Below are 22,836 nucleotides of genomic sequence, written 5' to 3'. Positions count from 1 at the left end.
GAGAAAGGAGGAAAAACAGTCAGGTGGGTCCAAATTAACTACCAGTCCTTACCCTACTCATTTGCCACCATTCAAGCTTTGAGCCTGAACAGGCCTCTGACTGACCCCCAGCTTACTGCCCTCCCCTCCAGGAGAGGCCTCATGTACAAGGTGGGGCCATGGCAAGGAGCTCTCCCTTGTTCTTTTGACAGATGTTTTTCTCACCACACACTACAGCTGTTTGCTATTGAGCCACTTGACAAACTGAGTCTCTTGCACTTGATCTGGTCACATCCACCCACGACAGCACAGCAGCTGAAGGAAACACAGCTTTGAGCAGTACTTGGGCCCAAACCTGGTGCCTGTGCCTTAAACGTCCTCACCCAAGGTGAAGAAATCAGTAAGCACTGCATGCAACATGGGGGAGGGTTCATCTTTCCCACAGAGATTCGGATTAAAGCATATGCATAGATCAACACTGCTACAGCACCAAGCCCTGCCCCTTCTCCCTCCTTCCTAGTCCAGCTTCTGACCTGTCCTGTAATTAAAACACCTTCTCATTTAGTACTTGGACATAAACTATTCTTAATTCACATCACTGTCATTAACATCACCCATGAAATACTTAATGTGTGCAAATACACTCAGGACAAACTCTTCAAGGACTTTCTTTTCTAAGCCTCTACCCTTACCATTCAATACCATCACACCCTCCATGTAAAGTCAAACCAAAGGAAGAAAATTGACACAAATTTTCATATTTATATATTTTAAATCAAAACACAATTAAATAGACTATGTTTTAAGTACATGAATACTTGGGCATGAGAGAAATAAGAGGTGGTACATAGTACCAAAAAACCTACACACAGCCTTCTTTTTTGCTGGACAAAACAGTGTGCCTCTACAGAATCAAATATTGCAAAGGAATAACACTTGCTAGTCAATCAAGAGATCCTGAACATTGGAGATGATTCAAGTTCCGTGCAAAGTGATTTCTTTTGCACAAGTTCAAGGAAGAAAAATAATTAAAAAAGCCATCATAAAATCAGAAATCCAATAGAGAAGTGTTGTTTACTGAAAATGCAGTGACAACAGGATGCTGAGACACTGACTGCTTTTGATACCCTGCAGAATCAATTCACTGGAGGCAAAATGAAATGGGAGGTGCTGTGTAATGGGGTGAGGATTTTTACCTAACGAAAGGTTTTGCAAGTTGCAAATGTCAGGGAGGTGGCCAGAGGAAATTAAAAAACTGTTTTTCTTTGTAAACCAAACAACTGGAATTAGATGCTATGGTGGATGGAGGAAACTAGCTAAGGAGAATGGCAGCAATTACTTTCGTCATTGCTTGTGGGATGGGGAGGAAAGAAAATGTAGCAGTGTACAGGGTGCAATCTCCTCAAAATATAGGCTGTGTTTGGAGCTGCGTCTCAGGAGCAGAGTGATGCACAAAGTGCAGCTTTTATGTCTGCTCCGTGGTGGAAGCAGGAGATTTGTGTGTGCAGGTGTGAGAGCTTGAGGAGGAAGAGTTACACTGTCCAGGCTTCACTCCAGATCATTCTGCGCTGCCTGCAAAGTTAATGGAGTTATGAAGTAAAATACATTTATCTTACAGTTGAATACTCATCTATTTCAAGTAAGGAAAGCCAAAACTTAGAACCTTGTAAGTCATTCACTGCCAATGAATTCACCATTTCAGGTTCACTTCTCCAATGGCCAATGTTAGGCACATGCCCCAAGGCCTTTCCAATTATGTCTTTAAAAATCACAAGCAGTAGAACTAGAAACTACACCAAAACCTCTCCCTGCTCTTGTGGCTTGTGTCCCCTCCCAGATATTTTGCTTAAAAAGTCTTTTTGAGACAGGGTCAAGTATTTGTGAAGTTGATCACAGTTCCTCAGTGACATTCCTAAGCTGTGTCCTCGTCTCCTTCAAAGCCATCATCACTGTGAATGCCACATGCAACAGGAAGTGTTTCTTCAGGCTCTGCAGTGGAGGTACAGGATTGCTTCTTTGAATGCTTCCTTCCAAACGAGGGAGATGTCGGCAGCTGGAGTAACAGTGCTTTGTTTTTATTGGCTGTGTTAAAGAATCTGCCAAAAGGGAAAGTTCACTCATCCTCGAAGCTGAAAACTACATTTCCTCTTCTGAGGTTTCTAAAATCATAGCTGGAAGAGGAAAAGCAGGGTGAGAGTGCACTTCACTCTAAAATATACAAAGCACTCAACAGAAAGACGTTTTGTGTTTTAAAAAGTTGGAGCCAGGTATGCTTAGGAGCTTGGAGCAGGGAAAAACTCCAATCCCACCACACACTCGACCTTCTGATTACTGTAACCACACTTGCTGCATTGAATCCAGAGCATCTGCAGGCACTTGGTATTTCTAAATACTGGTGTGAGTGACCTTTACATCCAACCAGGCTGGAATGATATCATTTGCAGGCAAGCTATGGAGTCATTATACAAGTCATTTAAATATAACTGCTCTGTTAAAATGAAAACAGCCAGACAGTGAAACTATGGATCCATCTGCTCGGGTCTAATGACTGGGCTTTGGCACATGTCTACCTTCAGTAAATGTAGCCCAAACTCAGTTTTAAGCAAGTCAGATGCTCGAAAGCCAGAAGTACCAGACATTAAACTGGTTAGCTGCTGCCCTCATCTCTCAAAATCTAACCATTGCTTCAGAACTGACTACTACTTTAATCTGAAGGACACGGGGACTTGTATAACAGCAAAGTCACCAAACACCACACAGCTCTGAGCCCAAGAACTGTGTCTTTAGGGAGGGCCAGGCAGAGTGAAGCAGAAATGAGCACAGCCAACACTGCTGAGCTGTGCTGACACTGTCAGCAGATAAACCAACATTCACTAACATGACACTGCAGGTGTGAACTCAAATGAGGAATTACATCATTGATCCACACAAATCATCCTTTTATCTAATAAAGGAGTTTGTAGAGACTCAAAATGAATAAAGACAATTTCCATGCTGGCACAGAAGAGCCACTGCAGGTGTCTTAACTTCCATCAGATGTAGGCTAAAGCACTTCCAACCTTTGTTTCTTCATATCATGCTGTGCCAGTCTGAAGATTTACCAGAGTGGGTTTCAGCTGCATCAGGAAGGCAAGTGAGAGCTCTGCTCCTCCCACAATCTGGCTGAAGTCAGCTGAAGACAGGCAGCCTTTCCACCCCCTTACCTTCGTAACCTTCTCTGAAGGCTGTTCACATTGCGCCTGCTGCATAACGTCATTGACTATCATCTTTGCTATCCTCCAAGCCATCTCTTCTTGAGCCTGCCACAGAAGAACATCCCAGAATACATATAGCTTCAAGTTCTTAAAATAAAATGCAGTCCTCTCAGCACAATTCACACGCTCAGTTTTGAGAGACACAGCTACCCTTCACAACTCAGTGACCCCCAGTAAAGGGATCCTCCCCAATAGCAATGCACCCGGGTTTGCGTACAGCATTAACTGCAATTATCCTGAGCATTTATGGCTTGGTGCAACTTCCAACAGACTTAGTGAAGTCTTTAGACTTATCTGTTGGGGACTTGACCAATGTCCTCTAAGCAGGGGGTGGGGGGGAAAGGTAGCCTGTAATCCCTGTGCAGGGCTCACCTCACAGCAGAGGAAAAGAACAACTCCACTTTCTATTCTGGATACATCTGTAACACCATAAGCAAAGCCTTGACTGCAAGCACACAGTTAACCATCAGGAGTTAAAACACCAAGCACTGGCAAAAATCAGACCAGTTTCACACATGCATGCAACCCAATTATATTTAGCACACAGTCTGACAGCTCTTGCTGCTGCATCAGAGGGATAGAGAAACAGGCAGCATTAAGAACTTTCACACTTTAGTTCTCTAATCTACACTGTAAAGTCACAAGGACAACGTAGAAGAGGACACACCTCATCTGTGTTTCCTTGAACCCATTTCTTCATTGCTTGTGAAAACATGGACCCTAGTTGAGATAAAAAACAGCAAATAAGATGTATTAGCAAACTCTGTAGCACGCTTCTAGAAAAGCTAAGTCCTTCCACCCTTCTGAAGGGTTTGCACTGCTCGTGTTGGAGAACAAAGAGGCACAGAAAAGAACAGGGCTCACGTGGAGCCATGGTTCAGCAGCCGCTCTTACCAGAGCTGAAAAGCAGCACTAGCAGCTATCTCAAACTGGGTGGGAAGAGTGTGGAGAGCTGAAGTTCTTTTTCATCAAGACCAAACCTTTGAGAGTTTGCTCATCAGCTCAGCTGCTAGCGGCTTTAATCCCTGCCAGGTTCCATTGACAGCTGTGACACCCACAGACTGCTCATACTCTCAGGAGTCCAGCTGGACCAGAAAAGCAGCATTTGGATAGGAAACTCGGCCAGAGATGGGTTTTGCTTCAGTACAGGACAACCCTTAGATACCTCTGTTTGGCCTAGACAGATCTGGAAAGAATCAAGAATCCTTCTTATCTCAGCTGCAGTAAGGCAGAGAGCAGCTCTGCAAATGTCTAGAGAACGGGGAGAAAGAGCAAAGCAAACCTTTTGATTTTTTGACATCAGGCTCTGGTTCAGATTCTCTGATAAACTGTCCCAGGTCACTGACTCGTCCAAATGTCATCTTCCTGTAGAGAGGAGGAAAAGAAGCACATGCATTTCCAAGAGAACTTTGTCATTACAGAGAGTTACTAAACAGGAATACAAAAAAGCCCCCACAATCAAGATTCTGGCATTGGAAGTTGCATTTTACCAGTTACCATCTCTTCCGTCTAAACTGGATACCCTGGGAACAATCCTCCACTCTTCTCATGTATCTGAATTCAAAGTGTATCAGGAAAGGTATTCTAGAAACTAGCAGCAGCAGGGAAACATTTTGGTGACTCAGTCATGTGATAAGCAGCAGGCAGAGCTAGCAAGTGCTCTGCACTGGCATAAAAACAGAATCATAGAATGGTCTGGGTTGGAAGTGACCTCCAAAAGTCATCCAGCCCAACCTCCCTGCAGTCAGCAGGGACATCCTCAACTAGATCAGGTTGCCTAGAGCCCTGTCAAGCCTCAACTTCAATATCTCTGTAGTTAAGGCTTCAACTACCTCCCTAGGCAATCTGTTCCAGTGTTCCACTACCCTGATGGTAAAGAACTTGTCACTGGGGAGAAAGCAGTTTACAGGACCTAAAGGACAGGAGACTCAGATGCAAATAGAAAAGGTAGAGAAACAAAGAACTCCTGCAAGATCTACACAGATGAGCAATTTAAGTAACAGAAGAGCTGTGCAATCTACTAAAGAAATTAATTGAAAGCTGTTCTCTACCATGGGGGTAGAGACAAATCGAAGTTGCACATTGCAGTACCAAAGGCACCTGAGCTTAGTCTTTTCTGTTCCAACCCCAAACAGGAAGTATTCAGTTGTGTTTTGGAGTCAAAGAGGAATAATAAAGACAAAAACCAATTGGAAATATTTTTTCTGGCTGCAATTCTGGTCAGAGAAACACCATGACACCGGTGTTAAATCACACTGCTAAAAGAGATCTGCTTTCAAACATTTAGACGTTTGCTAAGGTTGTAGCATCTTGCAGTAATGCAAAGTCTGGGTGCAGGGAGGACACATTAAAAACAGAACAGAGGTGAGACATGGAACTAGAAAGAGTGAGAAACACTGAATGCGCCTTACCCTGCATATGTTCGTTGATACAAAGATTCTGGATCCAAACTTGCAGCATCTACAATTATTGCTTCATCAAAATTTTTCAGGATTTTAACATTAGCCTTTTTGACATTGGACTACAAATAAAAATTCTAAGTATTAGTGCCTAATGCAGACAACTAAGAGCTGCTTAACAAAACTGCCATTTTAGTGCTTTTACACTTAGATAAACCTCCATAAAGTCTCTAAGCAAGCATAAAAGATTAGAGAGCATCTAGACAGAGATCAACTTCTAACTCAGTATGACATTGTTTTTAAACAGAGGATGAGAGGGTTATGTGAGCAGAACCACAGACACACTGTACAGGTCAGCACACGTAGGTGCAGAGGCTGCAGCCTGAGTGCTATCAGCAGGGCAGATCTGTGTGCCAGGACAAAACACTGAGCTATCTCTAAAGCTGCAGCAGTGTCACTCATCGCTCCAGTGCTTGGTAAGCAATTCCCAAACACATTATGCTTCCCCCATATACAGAGAACAAACATTTATCCTTTGGCCTGGAGTATTTATATAAGATGATGAAAAAAGCCCAGGAAAGATTAGAGCACCAGCAGCGAGAACACAGACGCACAACAATCCATGAGCATCTTAACAGTGAACAGAAACATTTACAGCAGCTGCCTTGCAAACTCCCTTCCCGCTGCTCTGCCTCAATGCCGCTCTTTATGCAAAAACATGCAGAGAACCACGGATTCTCCTGCTCAGCTAAGCAGGAATGCACACCACCAAATACAGCACTTCATTGCCTGCCATGTCCAAGAAAGCCAATTACCAGCAGAGCCTCCTGCTCAGACTATCAAGCAGCAGAATATTTCATGAGCACAGATTTCATTCCCCTGTTTGCAAGTAATGGGGGGAGATTGACTCCTTGTAAATTAGGGAGTTTAAAATATTACAAGCATATAGTTCAGCTTCCAAGTTGCTGGAAACACAGCACATCAATAACGTTGGTCTAAATACTGGATGTAAACCCCATGGCAGCTGTGCAACACTCAGTAACAGCAATTCAGCAGAAGCAGGTCTCGGCTGGCTTTTCTGCTCTCAGCTGGGCTTGCAGTTTGCAAGCTGACCTGGTTACAGATAAGCTAGAATCTGCTTATCCTCTCTTCTTTCACCTCTGAATTAAACAAAGCTAAAAAACAAAGGTTGAAACATCTCTGGTGTTACTGGGATGGTTTCAGAGTGCAACGAGCTTCACTACCCATTTCTGATGCTCAGCCCACATAAGAACACAGCCCTCAGAGAGTGGGATCATGAAACATCATTTCTGGCCATTTTCCAGACAGCAGGACTAGCTAGCTGGAGAACAAGAGCAGAGAAAACTCTGAGACAAATCAGGAACACCACCTGGTCAGATATTAAGTGCCACTGCTCTCTGTGTGAGCAGAGAGATGACTTTAACCCTAGAACTGAGCAGGCCCTTCAGGACAGAAGATCTGGTACAGTAATAAAACTGAGCAAACAAAACCTGAGTATTTAGATTTAATTTCTGTAGGATGTTCTCAAGTGTCAATCTGCCCTAGGGCTGTAGCTGCTGTATTGATAACAAAGAAGTAATTTCTAATAAAAAGCATTCTTACATGTTATGGCACCATGAAGCAGCCTCCAGTGAGTGTTAACTGCTTAACAAGAGTGTAACTGTGGTGCAAAGAACTCTAAGTAGTGCAAGGCTTTGGGCCCAACTCAAGATACTTTCCACATTTGGACCTAGCAGCAAGTAGACCAAATGTGTCCTACCATGACACAGGCTTTCATGCTAAAGTGGAATGGGAAGCTTCAAACTAGGAAATGTTTTCTTACAGGTTATGAACTTTGATACTGACACAGACAAGTTTTTGTAGCATCTCCTCTAACAGAACCAAACCACAAAACTCCTACCTGGGAGGCAGAGCCATCTGGGGCCCCTATAGAATCACTATCAGGAGAGATTCCGTGGCCATGGATACTCAGTGCAATATTTCCTCCTGGAAATTCATCTCCTCGTACTGAATGGATGAGATCATTCAAGTACTTATAGTAAAGGTTGCTGGACAAGAAACCAGGTAGGAAAACCTGAAAGAAAGAAGGAGGAGACCTCAATCAAGGCTGGTCTGCACAAATTGTGTAGATTGTTTGCAGAACATAAGTGACACACAGACATATCAGTCCTTGTGTAGATGGTACACATGGAATTATTATGGATTAGCAGTTACACTAAATCTGAATCCTGCTGCAAAAGGAACAAAATAACTGTGTACCAGCCAAAGCCTTCAGTAACAAATGTTAAGTTCAGATATTTCCCCCCCCCCCAGAAAGGCCTAACAATCCAACAGGCTTACAGTTACTTTGCTATACTGCTCAAAGCTCATCTGCAGCTCAGATGCCAATCATTAAGTTCTGGTTATCCAGGTATCCCAGAGCTACACTAACAGCCACACTGCTGGTCTAGACTTGAAAAACAACTACTGCTAGCAGGAAGGAAAAATCTCTGAAGATGTATAATAAAGCTGTTGATAGCAATTCACACGGGAGGAAATCCTGTTACTTCCATTAAAATGCAACAATTCCCCAAGACACATTTCACAGAGAATCCACAGCAGCCAGTGGGTGGTAGCTTTTCAAATCAGGCTGGGAGTGCACTCTGGCAGATTTCACCAAACCTGTTCAGTTATCCAGGTAAAGAGAAAGTCAGTAAAAGACAGGAAAAACTCAGAGATGCCGAGGGGAACACCTGACACGCTGCAGAACTTCCACATCAGCTTGACTGCTTGGCCCAAGGCGCTCTGCAGAAGGCAGCTCACCGTCTCCATGGTGGTCCACGCCTGCCGTAAGGGAGTGGTGAAGCAGTTTGGGAGAGGGCCTCCTTCCCTGCAGATGTTGGATTCGATCTCTAACCTCACCGCGTCATCAAATCCCAGCGGATGTGTGGCTTGAAGGGAGAAGTACCTGCGGCACAGGAGAGAGGAAGAGGATTTGCAAAGCTTTGCAGGTGCTTAGCACCAACCCTTTCCACCCAAGCCTATCAACGATGCTGCAGCCACTAGATGGTGCTGGCCTCCAAACCGTACCCATAACTGATTCTCGCCCACTGCAGGCGAAGAAAATCCCCAGCTCACAGAGCTTTTTTTTTTTTTAATAAAGCCTTGTCCTGAAGACCCAGATAAAGGAAAGAGCAACGAGTGACTACTGATGAGCAGAGTCTCACAGACTAGCTTTGTGGCAGGAACGGAGGAGGAAATCCCCAGAACTCTGAGGCAGCATTTGCCCTGCTAATGGCACCACTGGAAACTGAGTGTGTGGATGGAGTGGGAGGTGACAGCGAACAAGAATCACAGAATTGTTTCAACAGAAAAGGCCTTCAAGATTAAGTCCCATCACTGTCTAACTTCTACAGGGCTGGTGTTAAACCACGTCCCTTAGCACCACATCTCTGCCTCTCCGAAACACCTTTAAGGATGAGGATTCAACTACCTCCCTGGGGAGCCTGGTTCCAGCGTTTGAGGACCTTTTCAGTGAAGAAGTTTCTTCTAATATCCAACCTAAACCTCTGTGGTTCAACTTGAGGCCATTTCCTCTTGTTACTAGGGAGCAAAGACCAACACTAATTCCTCTCCAAATATTATTTCCTACTAGGGTAATAACAAGCTTGTGACACTGAGCCTCACACTTCAAACCTTTTCTGGAAGCAGTTTTGATGTTTGTCTTCCAGCTGCATTATTGCTAAGGTGAAGCACAAAAAAGGGGAAAAATTATATTATTGAGGGTCACAGAGGAGTCCAGCATTGAAAGGGATCTAGTTACTTCCTTGAGGAAAGGAAACCATTTTGGAACACTAAGAACAAGCACTATTTGTGTGTGCTCTGTGCTAACAGCTCCTCCAATCCACTTTAAATGGAAGCCAGTTTAAACTTCAGGTCCTTCTCCAGCGATGCAGCTGCTAATAGGTTTAAATCCTTTACATTTTCAAATGGCAACCAAACGGCTTTGATGTTTAATGACCACACAGTAACTCAAGCAATCAAGTCCTGGAAATTCTGAATAGTGGTCAAGAATGCAACCCTACACAGGTTTTCTCCTCATGTAAAGGAAAGTTTTTCAAGTTCTTCTGTGCACACAATCTTAATAAAAAGCTTTCAGCACAACAGTGCAAGACAAAACAGTTCTCATTTGAACAGTCCCTTCTGCACAGTGAAATGTAAAATCTTCAAGCACAAAATTAGAGCCTCAAAGCAAGTAATTGTGGAAGTCCCTCACTTGTCGTATAAAATCATGGCATCATTCTGTGCTTCTTGCCCATCATACTGGCCTTTCTTGGCAGCAAGTTGTGATTGGAAGTTATCTGCTGCCAACCAGAACTGCAATACGTTAACTGCATCTTCCTTCTCCATGTACTGGAAGAGAAATAGAAAGAAAAAAAATAATTCAAGCAACTTTAGGAAGAAACTTTTTATAAGCACAGACAAACCTGCTCCTTCCCATGTAAAACAAGAAACATACTCCAGATGTCAGTGATGCAAAAATTGTCATCAGGGTATATAAATATTCTCAATTCTCAGAGACAGTGTTGCAGATGTAAGAAAAAAAAAGAACAAAGAGCTTGTGACATTTCTTCTCTCTACTGTATTTCACATCTAGTTCCAAGCAACTCTTTATTTATATCACACACAAAAAAGAGGAAACACTATTTCCATCCTAGGCTGAGCTTACACTGAACTCAGCATATTGCCTCAGCTCGCTGTTTCAAACTACATTGGCTTGCCAGATTATCAGGACAAGTATTTTACCACTAACAGGTGATTCCTTTAAGGTACAGGGCCTTACAACTGCAAAAAAATAAATCTAATCCTTTTAGCCTACCCCACTGCAGCCTGCCATTACCTCTATCTGAAGCTAGTGAATTGTTATCTGTAGGAATGCTTAAGGCTTTCCAAGTTACTACTTTGGCAAGATTATGATGACTGTCAAAGCTTCTACAAAGCAGAGACACTGCAAAGCACTCACTGAGAAGATGTGTGAATGCTCAGTCTACAGTAAGGGTCTGAACATCTGAAAGAGTTCTACACAAGCAGGAGATGGTTGAATGCATCTTCTCCCAGAGAAAGACATACCTCATTTTCTTCATTATATGTGAGGTGCCCTTATTAGAGCCATAGGAGGTAAAGAGCTTTTCCCATCTGACAAAGAGGAATAAAACCCCACAAAACCCCAAAACCCAGCAGACTCAAACCCTAAGACTCACCTCAGAGAAATAGAACAGGGCTGATTCACAGAAAAGAATGTCAGCCAGATAAACAGTCCCGCTAGTCAGCACCTCGATCTGGTATTTACAGAAATGGTGGCTTCGCAAAAATTCACTAAAGTGCCTGCACACAGAGTAACAATCCGTTATGGAGGGTCAAGAGCAGTCAAGGCACCTTATGAACCATTAAGTTCTTGCCCCAGAAGACCTGTGTTTTTAGTTGGATAAAAGCAAAACAAGCAAGACATGCTGCAGGTCAACAAAAGACACAGGGAAGACAGGATGCGGTAACAGCAGGCACAAACAGCTTCAGCAAGAATGGAAGACATCTGAGCAGCTTCCAGTACAGAAGACTGCACAATGAAGCAATTTTATGGTTGAGCCTCCATAAACATTTCACACCTTCTGCAGAAGGACAATAGAGACAAGAAGCCAAACCATTCCATCAACTTACTCTTGTTCCATTGCATTAAACACTATTGACTGTGCTGTAACAAAACAGTTTGGATCCACTTGTCCATCTTCCCCACAAATCTTTGCTGCAAAGAGAGACCAGGTTAATTTTAACAGAGATTTGGCTGCTTGAGATGAAGGACAGGATTGTGACTAGTTAATGAAAAATTGCAGTTCAAAGCCAGCAGAATTGTCTGGTTCTGACTGCACAGAAAGAGCTCTTAAATCACTGCAGTCTCCTGAATAGCAATATTAAAGCTAAAATATTTTATTGAGACTCAGCTGAGGATTCTCTCCACAACCATCAGGAGTTCTTCCGTTAATTTTAAGCAAAGTTTCTGAAAGTGCTTAGAATTAATCACAAAATGGTTTGGGTTGGAAAGGACCTTTAAAAGTCCAAAGCCCCTGCAGTCAGCAGGGACATCTGCAACTAGATCAGGTTGCTCAGAGCCCCAAACAACCTGACTTGGGATATTTCCACTACTTGTCTGGGCAATCTGAGCCAGTGCCTCACCACCCTCAGTGTAAAAAATGTCTTCCTTCTCTCTAGTCTACACCTGCCTCTTTCCACTTAAAACCATCACTGCTTGTCCTGTCACAACAGACCCTGCTCAATAGTCTGTCCCCAACTTGCTTATAGGCTCCTTTAAGTACTGAAAGGCTGCTATAAGGTCTTCCCAGAGCCTTCTGGGAACAGTGTACAGCACTAGTAAAACGTCAGATCCACCAATCCTTGTAATGGGACATACTACCAACTGACTTTAAAATCCATAGAAATCAAACTGTGCAACGCTTAAGCTAACTTTTCAGAGAGAAGGAACAGCAGCAGACATTCTTACCAACTATGTCATTTCTCATTGCTTCTGTAATAGGAATTGGTTTAGCAGCATCTGGAGAAATATATTTGGTAAAAGTACTAACTGCATCCCGTTCTATACCTACAAAGAAGAAATAGAGAATCAAACTTTGAATTCCTTGGCACAGAGCTTAAAGTGAGGAGTGAGCAACAAACTGCCTTCTGGTCAGAAAAGCAAGTGTCTAATAATCACTGACAAGATCTTTCCCATGTAGCTTTTAGCCCACTGCTTTGGTACTGACGAGCCTCAGTGTTACCTCTAGGCCACAATAAGCCCAGCATGGATAGGCAAGATGGAGCAATGCAACCCAGATCTCAATGCCCTACCACCAAGAGAGCATCACCTTTCTCAGCTGCACACCTGAGTGCCAGAAGTGATGCTCCTCTGGCAAGAACTGCCGTGAAGTTCCCCATTATTTTTCTCTCTCATCACAGAAAACGTGAAACACATCAATAAAGGAATTAAAAGAACAAACAAAAAATGTTAAAATGTAGTGCTTCAGAACAAGGTGTATGCTTCACACACCATCTACTGAGAGCTGAGACACTCATCTAGTAGAGAGGAAGAAAAAAAACCCAAAACACTCCAGACTTCTCAGATTTGTCAAAAAGGACCTACAAACAGTTTGTAGGCACTAGGTGTCAGAAATCAGTGCTGCCCTTCAGGACTGAAGTATCACTATTTGTTTAAGCTACTCTGAGGCTGGGGTTACGAACTGTGTATCAGAAATAACAAAGACAAACAGCAAGAGAAAGGGACACCAAAACCAGGAAACAGTTGGGCAAAAATAGGAAACAGCATGAAGAAAGGAGTGCTTCCTGCTTTCTGTAACTTGCACAGAGGAGGGAGGACTGAGCAGATGAAAGCAGAGAAACTGGTTGCTGTGCATGTAGCCAAAGGCAAATATTTTAATTATGTCCTTACTTCCAGTAGCCTCTGAGGAGGCAGAATCCAAAGGAGAACAAATCAGTTACAAAGGGAGATGATCTATCAAACAAATCCAAGAACAAAGGCAGTGCAACACACACAATCTCTAGAGGTCTCTTGTAACAGGTAATGACCTGTACCATTTTATGTGACACAGAGTGGGAAGTTAATTATCAATTCTTAACCTCATCATCAAAATTTGCTGCAATTCTTTTAAGCTGGGATTGAAATAACAGGACATTGCAGTGCTCACGCTCATTTCTTAAGGATTACAGGTGTAAGGACCAAATTAACCTAAGGTTATCAGAGCCCATGATGATTCTGCCTGAAGTCTCTTCAGCAACACATTTAAACAACCAGAAAGTCAAACAATACAGAGCTGGAACTGGCCACTCACTCATGCAGTAAGTTAACATTCCCAATACAGAACAGGATTTTCTTCCTCACATCATCACACTGCACTCAAAGAGCTGCGACAGCTCACTGCACACAGCAGCAGCTGCTACTTTCCCTGACTCCTCACCTGTTTAAAGCAAGGGAACATTTTGGGCACTTACTTTTCATGAGTTTTCCTGACAAGTCTTTTAGTGCAGTGGAGGGGCTGTTTCTATTTGATACTGTAAGCCTGGAAGATTCTTGCTGATCATCTGGAATAGAGGGAGTCCCTGTCTCAGGTTTTGTTAGACAAAGCACACTGGAACTATGGCTCTCCTGAGTCAAGAGCAGGTGGTTCTGGCTGTTGCTAGTTCTGTTGTTCTTGTCCGTAGCCACCGGCCTGGTCCTCAGCAGATGGACTGTGCCAGAATCCTCCAGTCTCTCCTCCAGCAATCCAGTTGGAGATGATGATGCAACCTCCTGCTGTTTTGAGGGTGACACTGGCTCTGCCAAGGAGCTTTGCTTAACTGTATTCAGGCTGTGTGCTCTTATACGGGACCATGTTGTGGAGTGGAAGCTTTCAGCCTCTAACCAGAACTTGACCAAGTGTTCCATTCTGCGAAGTTCCATAAACTGGATAAAATAAGGGAGGGCCACACTGTCCTGCAGGACTTGTTCCAGGGTCTTTGAAAGGCTTGATTTGGTCTCTTCAGCCTGGTAATTCAGACACGATCTGCCTAAAGAAAAACATACAGGGAATGACACCACAGTGCACTGCAGACAGGACTACTCCATACAAAAATGGCTTGCAATGCAGCTGGTGAGGAGACTCTTCCAACATGATGGTGGCACACAAAGCAAAAGGACCTCTTCTCCCAAACAAGTGTACTGTCCCCATTCAAAACCCTCCAGGCAGGCACAGATCCTGTTCTAACAGCCCTTAGATTGTCTGATTACCTAATCCACTTGCCTGAAGACCAAAGGCAGGTGAGCATACCAGAATAAAGAGAACTGATGTGTTTAAAGAGCAGATGAAGCCTTACCTAAGTCTCCAAAATGAGCAGCTTCCATGTGACTTGGCTGCTTCTTAAGGGCAGCTGTCCGACTGCTAGAAAAGGAGTCCATGTTGGCAGAGATGGCATTAATTGCCACATGGCTTGGTCCTGCAGCCTCCAGCAAGGCATGGTTTCTAGTGCTTCTCTGAGGGGAATGTACTGGTACTGGAGCTGGAATCAAGATAGCAATGATTAGAAGACAAGGATCCCAAGACTTCTTCAAGTAGTAGCCAAAGCCAAGCACCCCAAGATATGCCAGAGAGTTTGCAAGAGTTGGTTGTATTAAAAACCAACTTGTACCACTGCATGTCATCTTTGATCAAAGGTCCAATAAAGACCACAGAAATAAGCCAGTTTTATGACAAGAACAAATTTGCTTCCAACAGATTGGGAGTAGCCACCCATCTCTTTTCCTCAGCTAATCAAAAGATTCCAAGTCCAAGTTTACACATGAAATATTACTGCTGAGTCTTCCGGCTTCCTTTGTAACTGCTATCATACTGGTTTCATACTTTAGCAACAAATTAGTTTAGTTGTAACATGCTTGCCAAGCCACTTCATATCTTTATGAAAGCTAAAATGTGTTATAAATCCTCAACAAAGCTATACAAGTTTTAACAAGAGGAGTTTTCTAGAATATTTAGGTTTAGGAAAAAGTAGCCTCTGATGAAACCCAGGTTATAAGCCCTGAACTCCTCTAGATAAGTTTGATGTCACAGCTGGCTCTCTGAGCCCAAGGAGAATAAAGAAGAACTTCCTCAGACAAAGCTCTGCCAGTGAAAAGGCATCAACTAACTGTTAATTGATGACAAGAGCTGACCAAAAAAAAAAAACCCAACCAACAAACCACAAAACACCAAACCAACAAGCTCACAACAGTTTCAAAAGCTCTCAGGAAATAGCATTGATTAGGATGTCATGCAAGGACACCTTACACCTCTGACTCAAATTAAAGCAAGTCAGATGACATGACCTCAGCACACTGCTTCCTAATGATGGATTTCATCAAGGTGTCAAGCAACTTGGTTTCAATGACTTTCAGGATGCATGACTTGATTTTTTTTTTACTCACTTTTATGACACATGATAACAGAAGTCAGTAATTTCACACTGGCATGTCACAGTAACAGATACTTTAGCAGCAATGCTATAGAGGAGGTCAAGTGTTTAAGCTGATGCAGTGTTTCTGAGGTGCAGTGTTTGGTACCATGACCCTTGGCATTTCTTACAAAGCCCTCAATGTTTAAGAGCAGCAACAATGGAGGAAACATGTTTCAAACCAGGATGGCAGTAACTAGGGAACATTTGGTGGAGGCCACTTGTGTAGAACTACAGCCGCACTCCTCACGATGGCTTAGGCTTCTGTGACTTAGATTTAATTCCCTTTTCCATTATGAACACTTGTTCTACTTAAACACTTACTCCAAACCCTCCTGAGAGCTCTATATGGCTAACCTAACAGCACAGAGAGCAACTGCTTGCCCAACTGGAAGGATGCTGTTTGTTTACAGCAGCTCACAAATTGTAATATGATATATTTTAAACTTTATTTTTGTTTACAAGGTCTTCCATACTGTAGCCTTTTCCTGTTCAACTCTTTCTCCCAGGCATCAGAATCTGCAGTTGCATTGAAACCATGAGGTGTGCTATGAAATGGATGCAAGTGACTGTTTCCTGTATTTGATTTGAAAGACCAGCAAGGAGAAAAAAAATTCTCTTGATGTTCACATAAGGCATTAACAAGTACAGAAACAGGATTTTTGTCTGAGGCTATAAAAGTAACAGATCAGATGCACACTAACTACTACATGTTCTTTTAGTATGGCAATAGAAACTGACAAGATAAATAAACTTGTTTTCCCATGCTGTGTAAACTTCCTTCCCATCAAAACTTTTATCTTCTAACAGATTTAGCAGTGAGATTTCTGTATCATGTGGAGAAGCATTAGGACACTAATCCTTCTGACCAAGATTGAGATCTTCAGCCTTACCACCACCATCAGCCAAAATTGAAGCAGACAAAGCAGCCTCTTTTGGAAACGAGAGACAGTTCAGCAGCGTTTTCCAAACTGTAGAGTACTGGACATGTAAGCAAGAAACTTCAGAAGCCAATTTGTTGCAGATGAGGAATAACCACTGTGAGGCGACTAAATTGCACCATGACTTTGAATTAAAGATCATGCTTGACATAATTGAATAACCCTCTGTACTCACAGATTCAGTGAGATGAGTAGGAAAGACAAGTTACTATAAATACTCAGAAACAGAATTAAGGTCTGGGTTTGTTGGGTTTTAATGTACAGGTCACATCTGCACTCAGTCGTGAGGAAATCATCCTATTGTTTCAAATAAAAAGAGCAGATGATATTAGACATATGAACTTACAGACACAGTGAGTATTGATCTTACTTTTAATTGCTTTCACATCTGTGTTCTTTTCTTGCTCTTTGCCCTTCACTGTAAAATAGAAAGGAAAAATGTTAATGCTGGTTTGGGTGACTAAGGGAACGTATCAGAGAAAGACAGAACTGCCAACTTCAGCAAGTATCAGAGGCAGAGGTAAACAATCACTCTTCAGTCTCCTATTTAAATCTGCACATCTAGAACTGACAGAGGCTCTCAAAGCTTTTGTGCTGGTTTTATTTTCAAAAGTAAAACTTATCATCTGGGAATGAAGCTTAGCGAAATGCAGCGTGTCAAAATCCAAGTTAAGACAGACAAATGCTGTCTGCCCGATTAAAGCAAGGCTACAGTCAAGGTGACTCGAATAAACCACATTAACTGTGAAGAGTGGGAGTGACGTTTTGATTGTAGGGCATCGGCAGATGCTATCAACCAGAAATCACACAGCTAAAAGCAACATCTCCTTGTGTTACAAGAAGATCAGCACACCACATGCAGCCCAAGGGATGTGTGTGGAACCTGCTTCACCAAGCCAGAGCCAGCCCTGGACTCCTCAGTGGTGATGGATACCACAGAAACGTTCTGGAAACACACTGCAAATAGTTAAGCAACATTACTTGAGAATTACCTATCAACAAACCTTTGACAAGCAGCTGGGAGGAGAAAACTGTAAAAAGTTGTGATGGAAAAGGGATCTAAGAGTTAAAAGGAAATTAGGAGATCCATTTGAAACTCAAACAAACAGGTTGGCACGAGAAACAAATAAAGTGGGGTTACTGAAGATTGTGATCTACTGAGACCTTCTCTGGCTGCTCCAGGCTGGGATTATCACTACAAATAGGTCATCTTTGAACACTGATTGTGGAGTCCTTCCGAACATAACTCCAAGCCATAACCTGGCACGATCAAACATTTACATCAGAAAATACCAGCAGATTACACAGAGCCCCAACCTCCCCTGCTCTAACCCAAGCATTTTAAATATTTCAAAGGGGAACTTCGGTCTCTGGTTACATAATTGTCCTGCCCAGTGCCGGCTGCAGCACTGCCGTGCTGCCAGTCCTCGCTGTGAGGAGCATCAGCGTCGCAGGGCTGCGAATTGGCAACTCAGCATTTAAAGATTCGGTCTGCAGCTTGCACATTCCCTCTCTGACAGAAGGGTTTAAGTGTCTATTTAAAAGAGCTGGGTTCTTGTAAAATGGAGCTCATGCAGCCAGATGCAGCCATGAACGGTGAGAAGAACCAGCTTTTACATAACTGGGGGTGTGCTGATATGCAGGAGGAAAAGGCACTGGAAAAAAAAATCTGCATGTCTTAAGAAACTTAGAGGTAAACAGGGCCAAAGAAAACTCTCTACTACAGTATTACAAACCTTTATCTTTTCAAAACGATTCCAGCAGCTGATTCACCAAACCAGTTCCTAACTACCAGCAATGATTCCTGAGTTTCCAGAGCAGAATCCACCATAAGCCTATTTTCAGTTTAAAAACATCCGTTCCTTCTTGCCAGCTATTGAGTTCCCCTCTAATTACCTACTTAGTGCTAGTAATAGAAACTCCTGGTGCATGTTTTCACCCTCTTTGCACTACTACTTCTACTCCTTCGGCTTCAAGCAGAAAGAAAAATAATAGTAAAAAATAATTAAGAGGAAAAAAAAGGTAGCCACATACATGCCAAGTCCCAGTTTTAGAGCCAAGTTTCACTAAAGGAATTTACTTTCACTTCCCTCACAAAAAGGGATGTCACTCTGCCTGTGTGAAGGCAGAGAGAGAAGTGCAGAACACGATGACTGTGGACTTGAGAGGCCATGAGAGCCTCCAGCCGCAAAACCCCATTCACCAAGGGGGAAAAAAGCAACTAAGTGACACAAGCCGAACACGTGAGCCCGGACTTGTAATTCGCATCTCTTGGAAACACAGAAGAATGAACGAACCTCAGCTGATCACTGGTTTTGCCTACAAAACCAACTACAAAAAACCTCAGAGGTCAGCCAAGCAGCAGGACTGTGCGTGTTACTTCCAAGATATCCCCAGAGCACAAGCACAGAGTCTGGCTGTGACCATTTCATACCCTGCCTCCAAGCACCCAGCTGCTGGTTCAACTCTTAGACTTTAACTTCTCCACCCTCCATCTTCCAGACCTTTATTTTAAGGCTTTTTACATGTTAATAGTTTCATGATCTTGGTTATGATTTAATTTTTAAGTGGTTTTGAATTTTACCCAACAGCTCAACCTAAGAACACTGATGGCTTTTAGACAGTTTTGGGCTGTGTCTAGCCTACAGTTTCACCGTAAGCCTTAATTTGTTGCTTTTCTTCCAGCTGCAGTTTAAGATCCTCTCTAAAAGCCAGTATCTAAAACAGGGATTACAGAAAACAAGAGTATTTTATGTATCACACAGCCTAAAGCTTCCTTCTCTCCTTAACAGTGCCTCTCTTGGGCATTCACTTCTGACTCTGCTGCTCTGACCAAAGATCCTTTAATCAAAGGAACACAAACAGATTCTCAATCAACATATCCCTTGACTTCTTCCCTGAGAATTTCTTTGCCAAGGCTCTCATTGTTCCTATGATTACACATCCAGATGGAATACCAGCTCCGCAATTCTCTTCACCAGCAAAACAGCTGAAGCTGTTTTTGAGTTTATAAGCAGCATGAAAATGTTATTCTGCAGCTCAAAGTTAGCATGTAAGCATCCCATAAAGGACTATGGCACTTGCAAAACCTCCAGCAGGCTTCCCAGATCTTCAGAACTACTGGGATCACAGATCAGTCAGGGCTGGAAGAGACCACAAGGATCACCTAGTTCCAACTCCCCTGCCATGGGCAGGGACACCTCATGCTAAATCAGACTGTCTAGAGCCTCATCCAGCCTGGCCTTAAACACCTCCAGGGATGAAGCCTCCACTACCTTCCTGGGAAACGCATTCCAGGATCTTGCCACTCTCATGGTGAAGAGCTTCTTCTGAACATCCAGTCTGAATCTACCCATTTCTAGCTTTGTTCATTCCCCTCTGTCCTACCACTACCCGACAGGCTAAAAACTCTCTCCCCAGCTTTCTTGTAAGCCCCTATCAAATACTGAAAGGTCACAATAAGTTCAGGTCGGAGCCTCCTCCTCTCCAAACCGAACAGCCCCAACTCCCTCAGTCTCTCCTCATAGAAGAGCAGCTCCAGCTCTCTGATCATCCTTTTAGCCCTTCTCAGGGATATGGATGTGCTGGAACATGCCCAAACAGGAACGGAAGTTTAAACTCATTTCTCTCAGGACTACTGCACTAACCTCCACGAAGAATGACATTTTTGATGCTGATACTTTGGCTGAACAAGCTTGCAAGAAGGTTATGTCAGGCAAGAGCTAAAGCATCACCTCAGATAATGTGTTCTTTCTTCCTTGCCTCCCGAGATGTACATCTTGGGTTTCAGTTACCGAGAAAAGCTTCAGAAGAGTGCATAGCTGCCACTGCTGGGAGGGCAGGAGTTGTACTGCTTGAGCTACAGCATCGCAAAGCCAGCACTGCTGTCCCAGGAGGCCCTTCCTAAAAGGTGCCACTTTCGACAAAAACCACTCAAACCACATACCATGCAGATTGGAAGTGCACCACACCACATTTCCTCACAAGCTGTGGCACAAGTGCCTTAAAAACACTTCACTCTCAAAGAGCATCTAAATGACATCCATTTGCATTAAAGGAGTATTATAAATATTTCACGACTCGTCAATTTCAAACCCTGCCTTGTGCTCCAGAACATCAACAAGCACTGATGGTGGTACCCGATGATCTTGGAGGTCTTTTCCAACTCAAAGGATTCTATGATTCCATATTACAAATTAAACTGTCAATGACTCCTCTGGCCTCTGCGAAGCTCTCGATGGATGAGGATTCTAGCTACTGCTCCAACACCCTTAGCCCATTACATTTTTTACAGGACCACCTGCATCAGCACTGTCAAAAAGTATCTTGTATGCAGAAAGGCTCCAGAACAGCACAGAGTACGAAACGCGTTACACCAGTCCCGTTTCAGAGCTGCTAAGCTGTATTTCTGCCGTAAAGAAGGGAGAAAAGCCCCGGGAGAGCGCTGCAGCTGCAGCCCGGGAAGGACGGAGGCTGCAGCCCAGCGCTCAACACCTCCCGCACCTGGGGCTGCGAGTGGTCACCTGAGGCGCCTATGGCAGCCGACACCGCGAGGTCCCGCAGCGGCGAGCCCTGCACAGACTCAGCCCCGGCCCCGGCCCCGGCCCCGGCCCCTTCCCCCAGCCCTGGAGGAAGAAAAGGGCCCCGTCCCCGGGAGGTGCAAGGACTGACCGTCATTTCCGTGGAGCCCGCTCCTCAGGGGCCGAGCGTCCTCTCGGGGCCCGGTCGGCGTCCCCGGAGGGACAGGGCCGGAGCCCAGCAGCCGCGCAGGGGACGCGGTTGGCAGTCGCCCCTCAGCCCCGGGCCTCCCGCCCGCCGCCCCTCTTCCTTTCCGTCTGAAGAAGGACATGGTGCCGCGGTGGGGGGCAAGGCGGCCGGTGGGGAAGGGGGAAAAAGGGGAGGGAAGGGACGAGGGCAGCAAGCCGGGCTCTATGAATGAGACTCCTTCCCCCGCCCGCTGCCTCCTCTCCCTCCGCCTCTTCCTCCCGCGGCGGCGCCAGCGGCCGCCATATTGTCAACAACCGCCCCGCTCCCTTTTCCGGGCTGCCGGCAGCCCGCCAGGCACGCCGGGATGCGGCCGCGGCCCCGCCTCACTCAGCATGGCCGCCCCGGCGTCGGCAGCAGCCAATCCGCGGGCCGGGGCGGCCATGCTGGGTGAGGGCAACAGGCCCCGGGGGCCATGGCAGGAGCGGCGGGCAGAGGGGAGAGCGGCCATCTTTGATGAGGGCCGGAGCGATGGGCGGGGTGAGGCGCGGACGGCCATTTTGGATGAGGGCAGGAGGGGCTGGAGGAGGCGTTTTGGGGCCGCTCCGGCGGTCTGTGCCCGTCCCGTGGGCCGGGGGTGACAGCCTGCCCTGAGGGCTGGCGGCAGCGAGGCAGGGACAGGAGGGAGTGGCACGGCAGGGCCTGCGAGAGCCGAGGTGCCGTGCAAAGCCCCTCGGAGACCTCCGTGACTTGGGCCCAGAATGGCCCTTTTGCCCAGAGGGGCTGGGGCAGAGGAAATGTACAAGTCGGCAGACCCCACGTCAGTGTGAGCACCTGTGCGGGGACTTTGCAGCCCCAATGGTGGCAGCCACAACTTGCTACCCCCCGTCCTGGTCCCTACAGGCAAAAGACCATCCCCTGTGCGTGAGGTGCGTGGCACTGGTCGGCGCGTTGGTGGGATGCCAGACGTGGCGTTCCTTCCCAAACCACCCGCTTACTGGTGCGGCGTAACCAGAACACCCTGCCCGGCAGCATAGCAGCGGGCAGGATGCGGGGACACTGCAGGGGTGCTGGAAAGCAGAGTGTCTGACAGGTCAGTTCCGTCTGCATCCTGCCACAAAAATCCCCCTCATTATCCTCCCAAGGCAAATCTTCTCCTTTCTCAGCCACGAAGGATGCCTGTAGTTATAAACATCGATCTCTGAAGAGCAGGATATCATACAGACACTTTAGAAAGGCTGCTACTGTAGTCTGGATTCTGCAGGAGGCAGCTGAGGCATGGCACCAGAAAGCAGTTCTCCCCATCCGTGCAGCAAACCGTGCAGCCGTGTGCCTTTGGAGCTGCTATGAATGCTGAGGGCCAGCTGAGAGCCATGAGCTCCAGCAAGGGTGAGCATGGAAGAAACACAAACCCGGGCCACTTTCCTGTAGTTTTTGGCGCTCCATACTGGACAGGAATTAGCTTTCCAGACACATAACTCTTAGTCCAGTTCCTCTTCAAACTCTCTCATGCCATGATGTTGCTGGGCTTGA

At 45.0% G+C, this 22,836-nt stretch overlaps 1 protein-coding gene across 2 annotated transcripts; it reads right to left on the bottom strand.

Annotated features, from left to right (window-relative positions):
- Positions 1–721: 721 nt before the first annotated feature.
- AKAP10 (A-kinase anchoring protein 10) lies at positions 722–21,631 on the bottom strand. Of its 2 annotated transcripts, none has more exons than XM_064165909.1 (15): positions 21,271–21,631; positions 16,946–17,017; positions 14,549–14,731; positions 13,688–14,242; positions 12,186–12,284; positions 11,348–11,432; positions 10,894–11,017; positions 9,909–10,045; positions 8,456–8,600; positions 7,554–7,727; positions 5,645–5,754; positions 4,516–4,598; positions 3,901–3,953; positions 3,183–3,278; positions 722–2,150 (listed from the first exon to the last, which is right to left on the bottom strand). In XM_064165909.1, exons 1-15 carry the CDS (start codon positions 21,446–21,448, stop codon positions 2,145–2,147), a joined length of 2,100 nt encoding a protein of 699 aa, XP_064021979.1. In that variant the 5' UTR covers positions 21,449–21,631; the 3' UTR covers positions 722–2,144. The 2 variants fall into 2 exon arrangements, with proteins under 2 accessions (XP_064021979.1, XP_064021980.1); XM_064165910.1 differs by having other exon boundaries at positions 16,970–17,017.
- Between the last annotated feature and the right edge of the window lie 1,205 nt (positions 21,632–22,836).

This window comes from Pogoniulus pusillus, chromosome 27 (genome assembly GCF_015220805.1).
Source record: "Pogoniulus pusillus isolate bPogPus1 chromosome 27, bPogPus1.pri, whole genome shotgun sequence".
Taxonomy (NCBI): Eukaryota; Metazoa; Chordata; class Aves; order Piciformes; family Lybiidae; genus Pogoniulus; species Pogoniulus pusillus.
The sequence above is the reverse complement of the archived record's forward strand: the minus strand, read 5'-3'. Positions and strand labels throughout refer to the sequence as shown.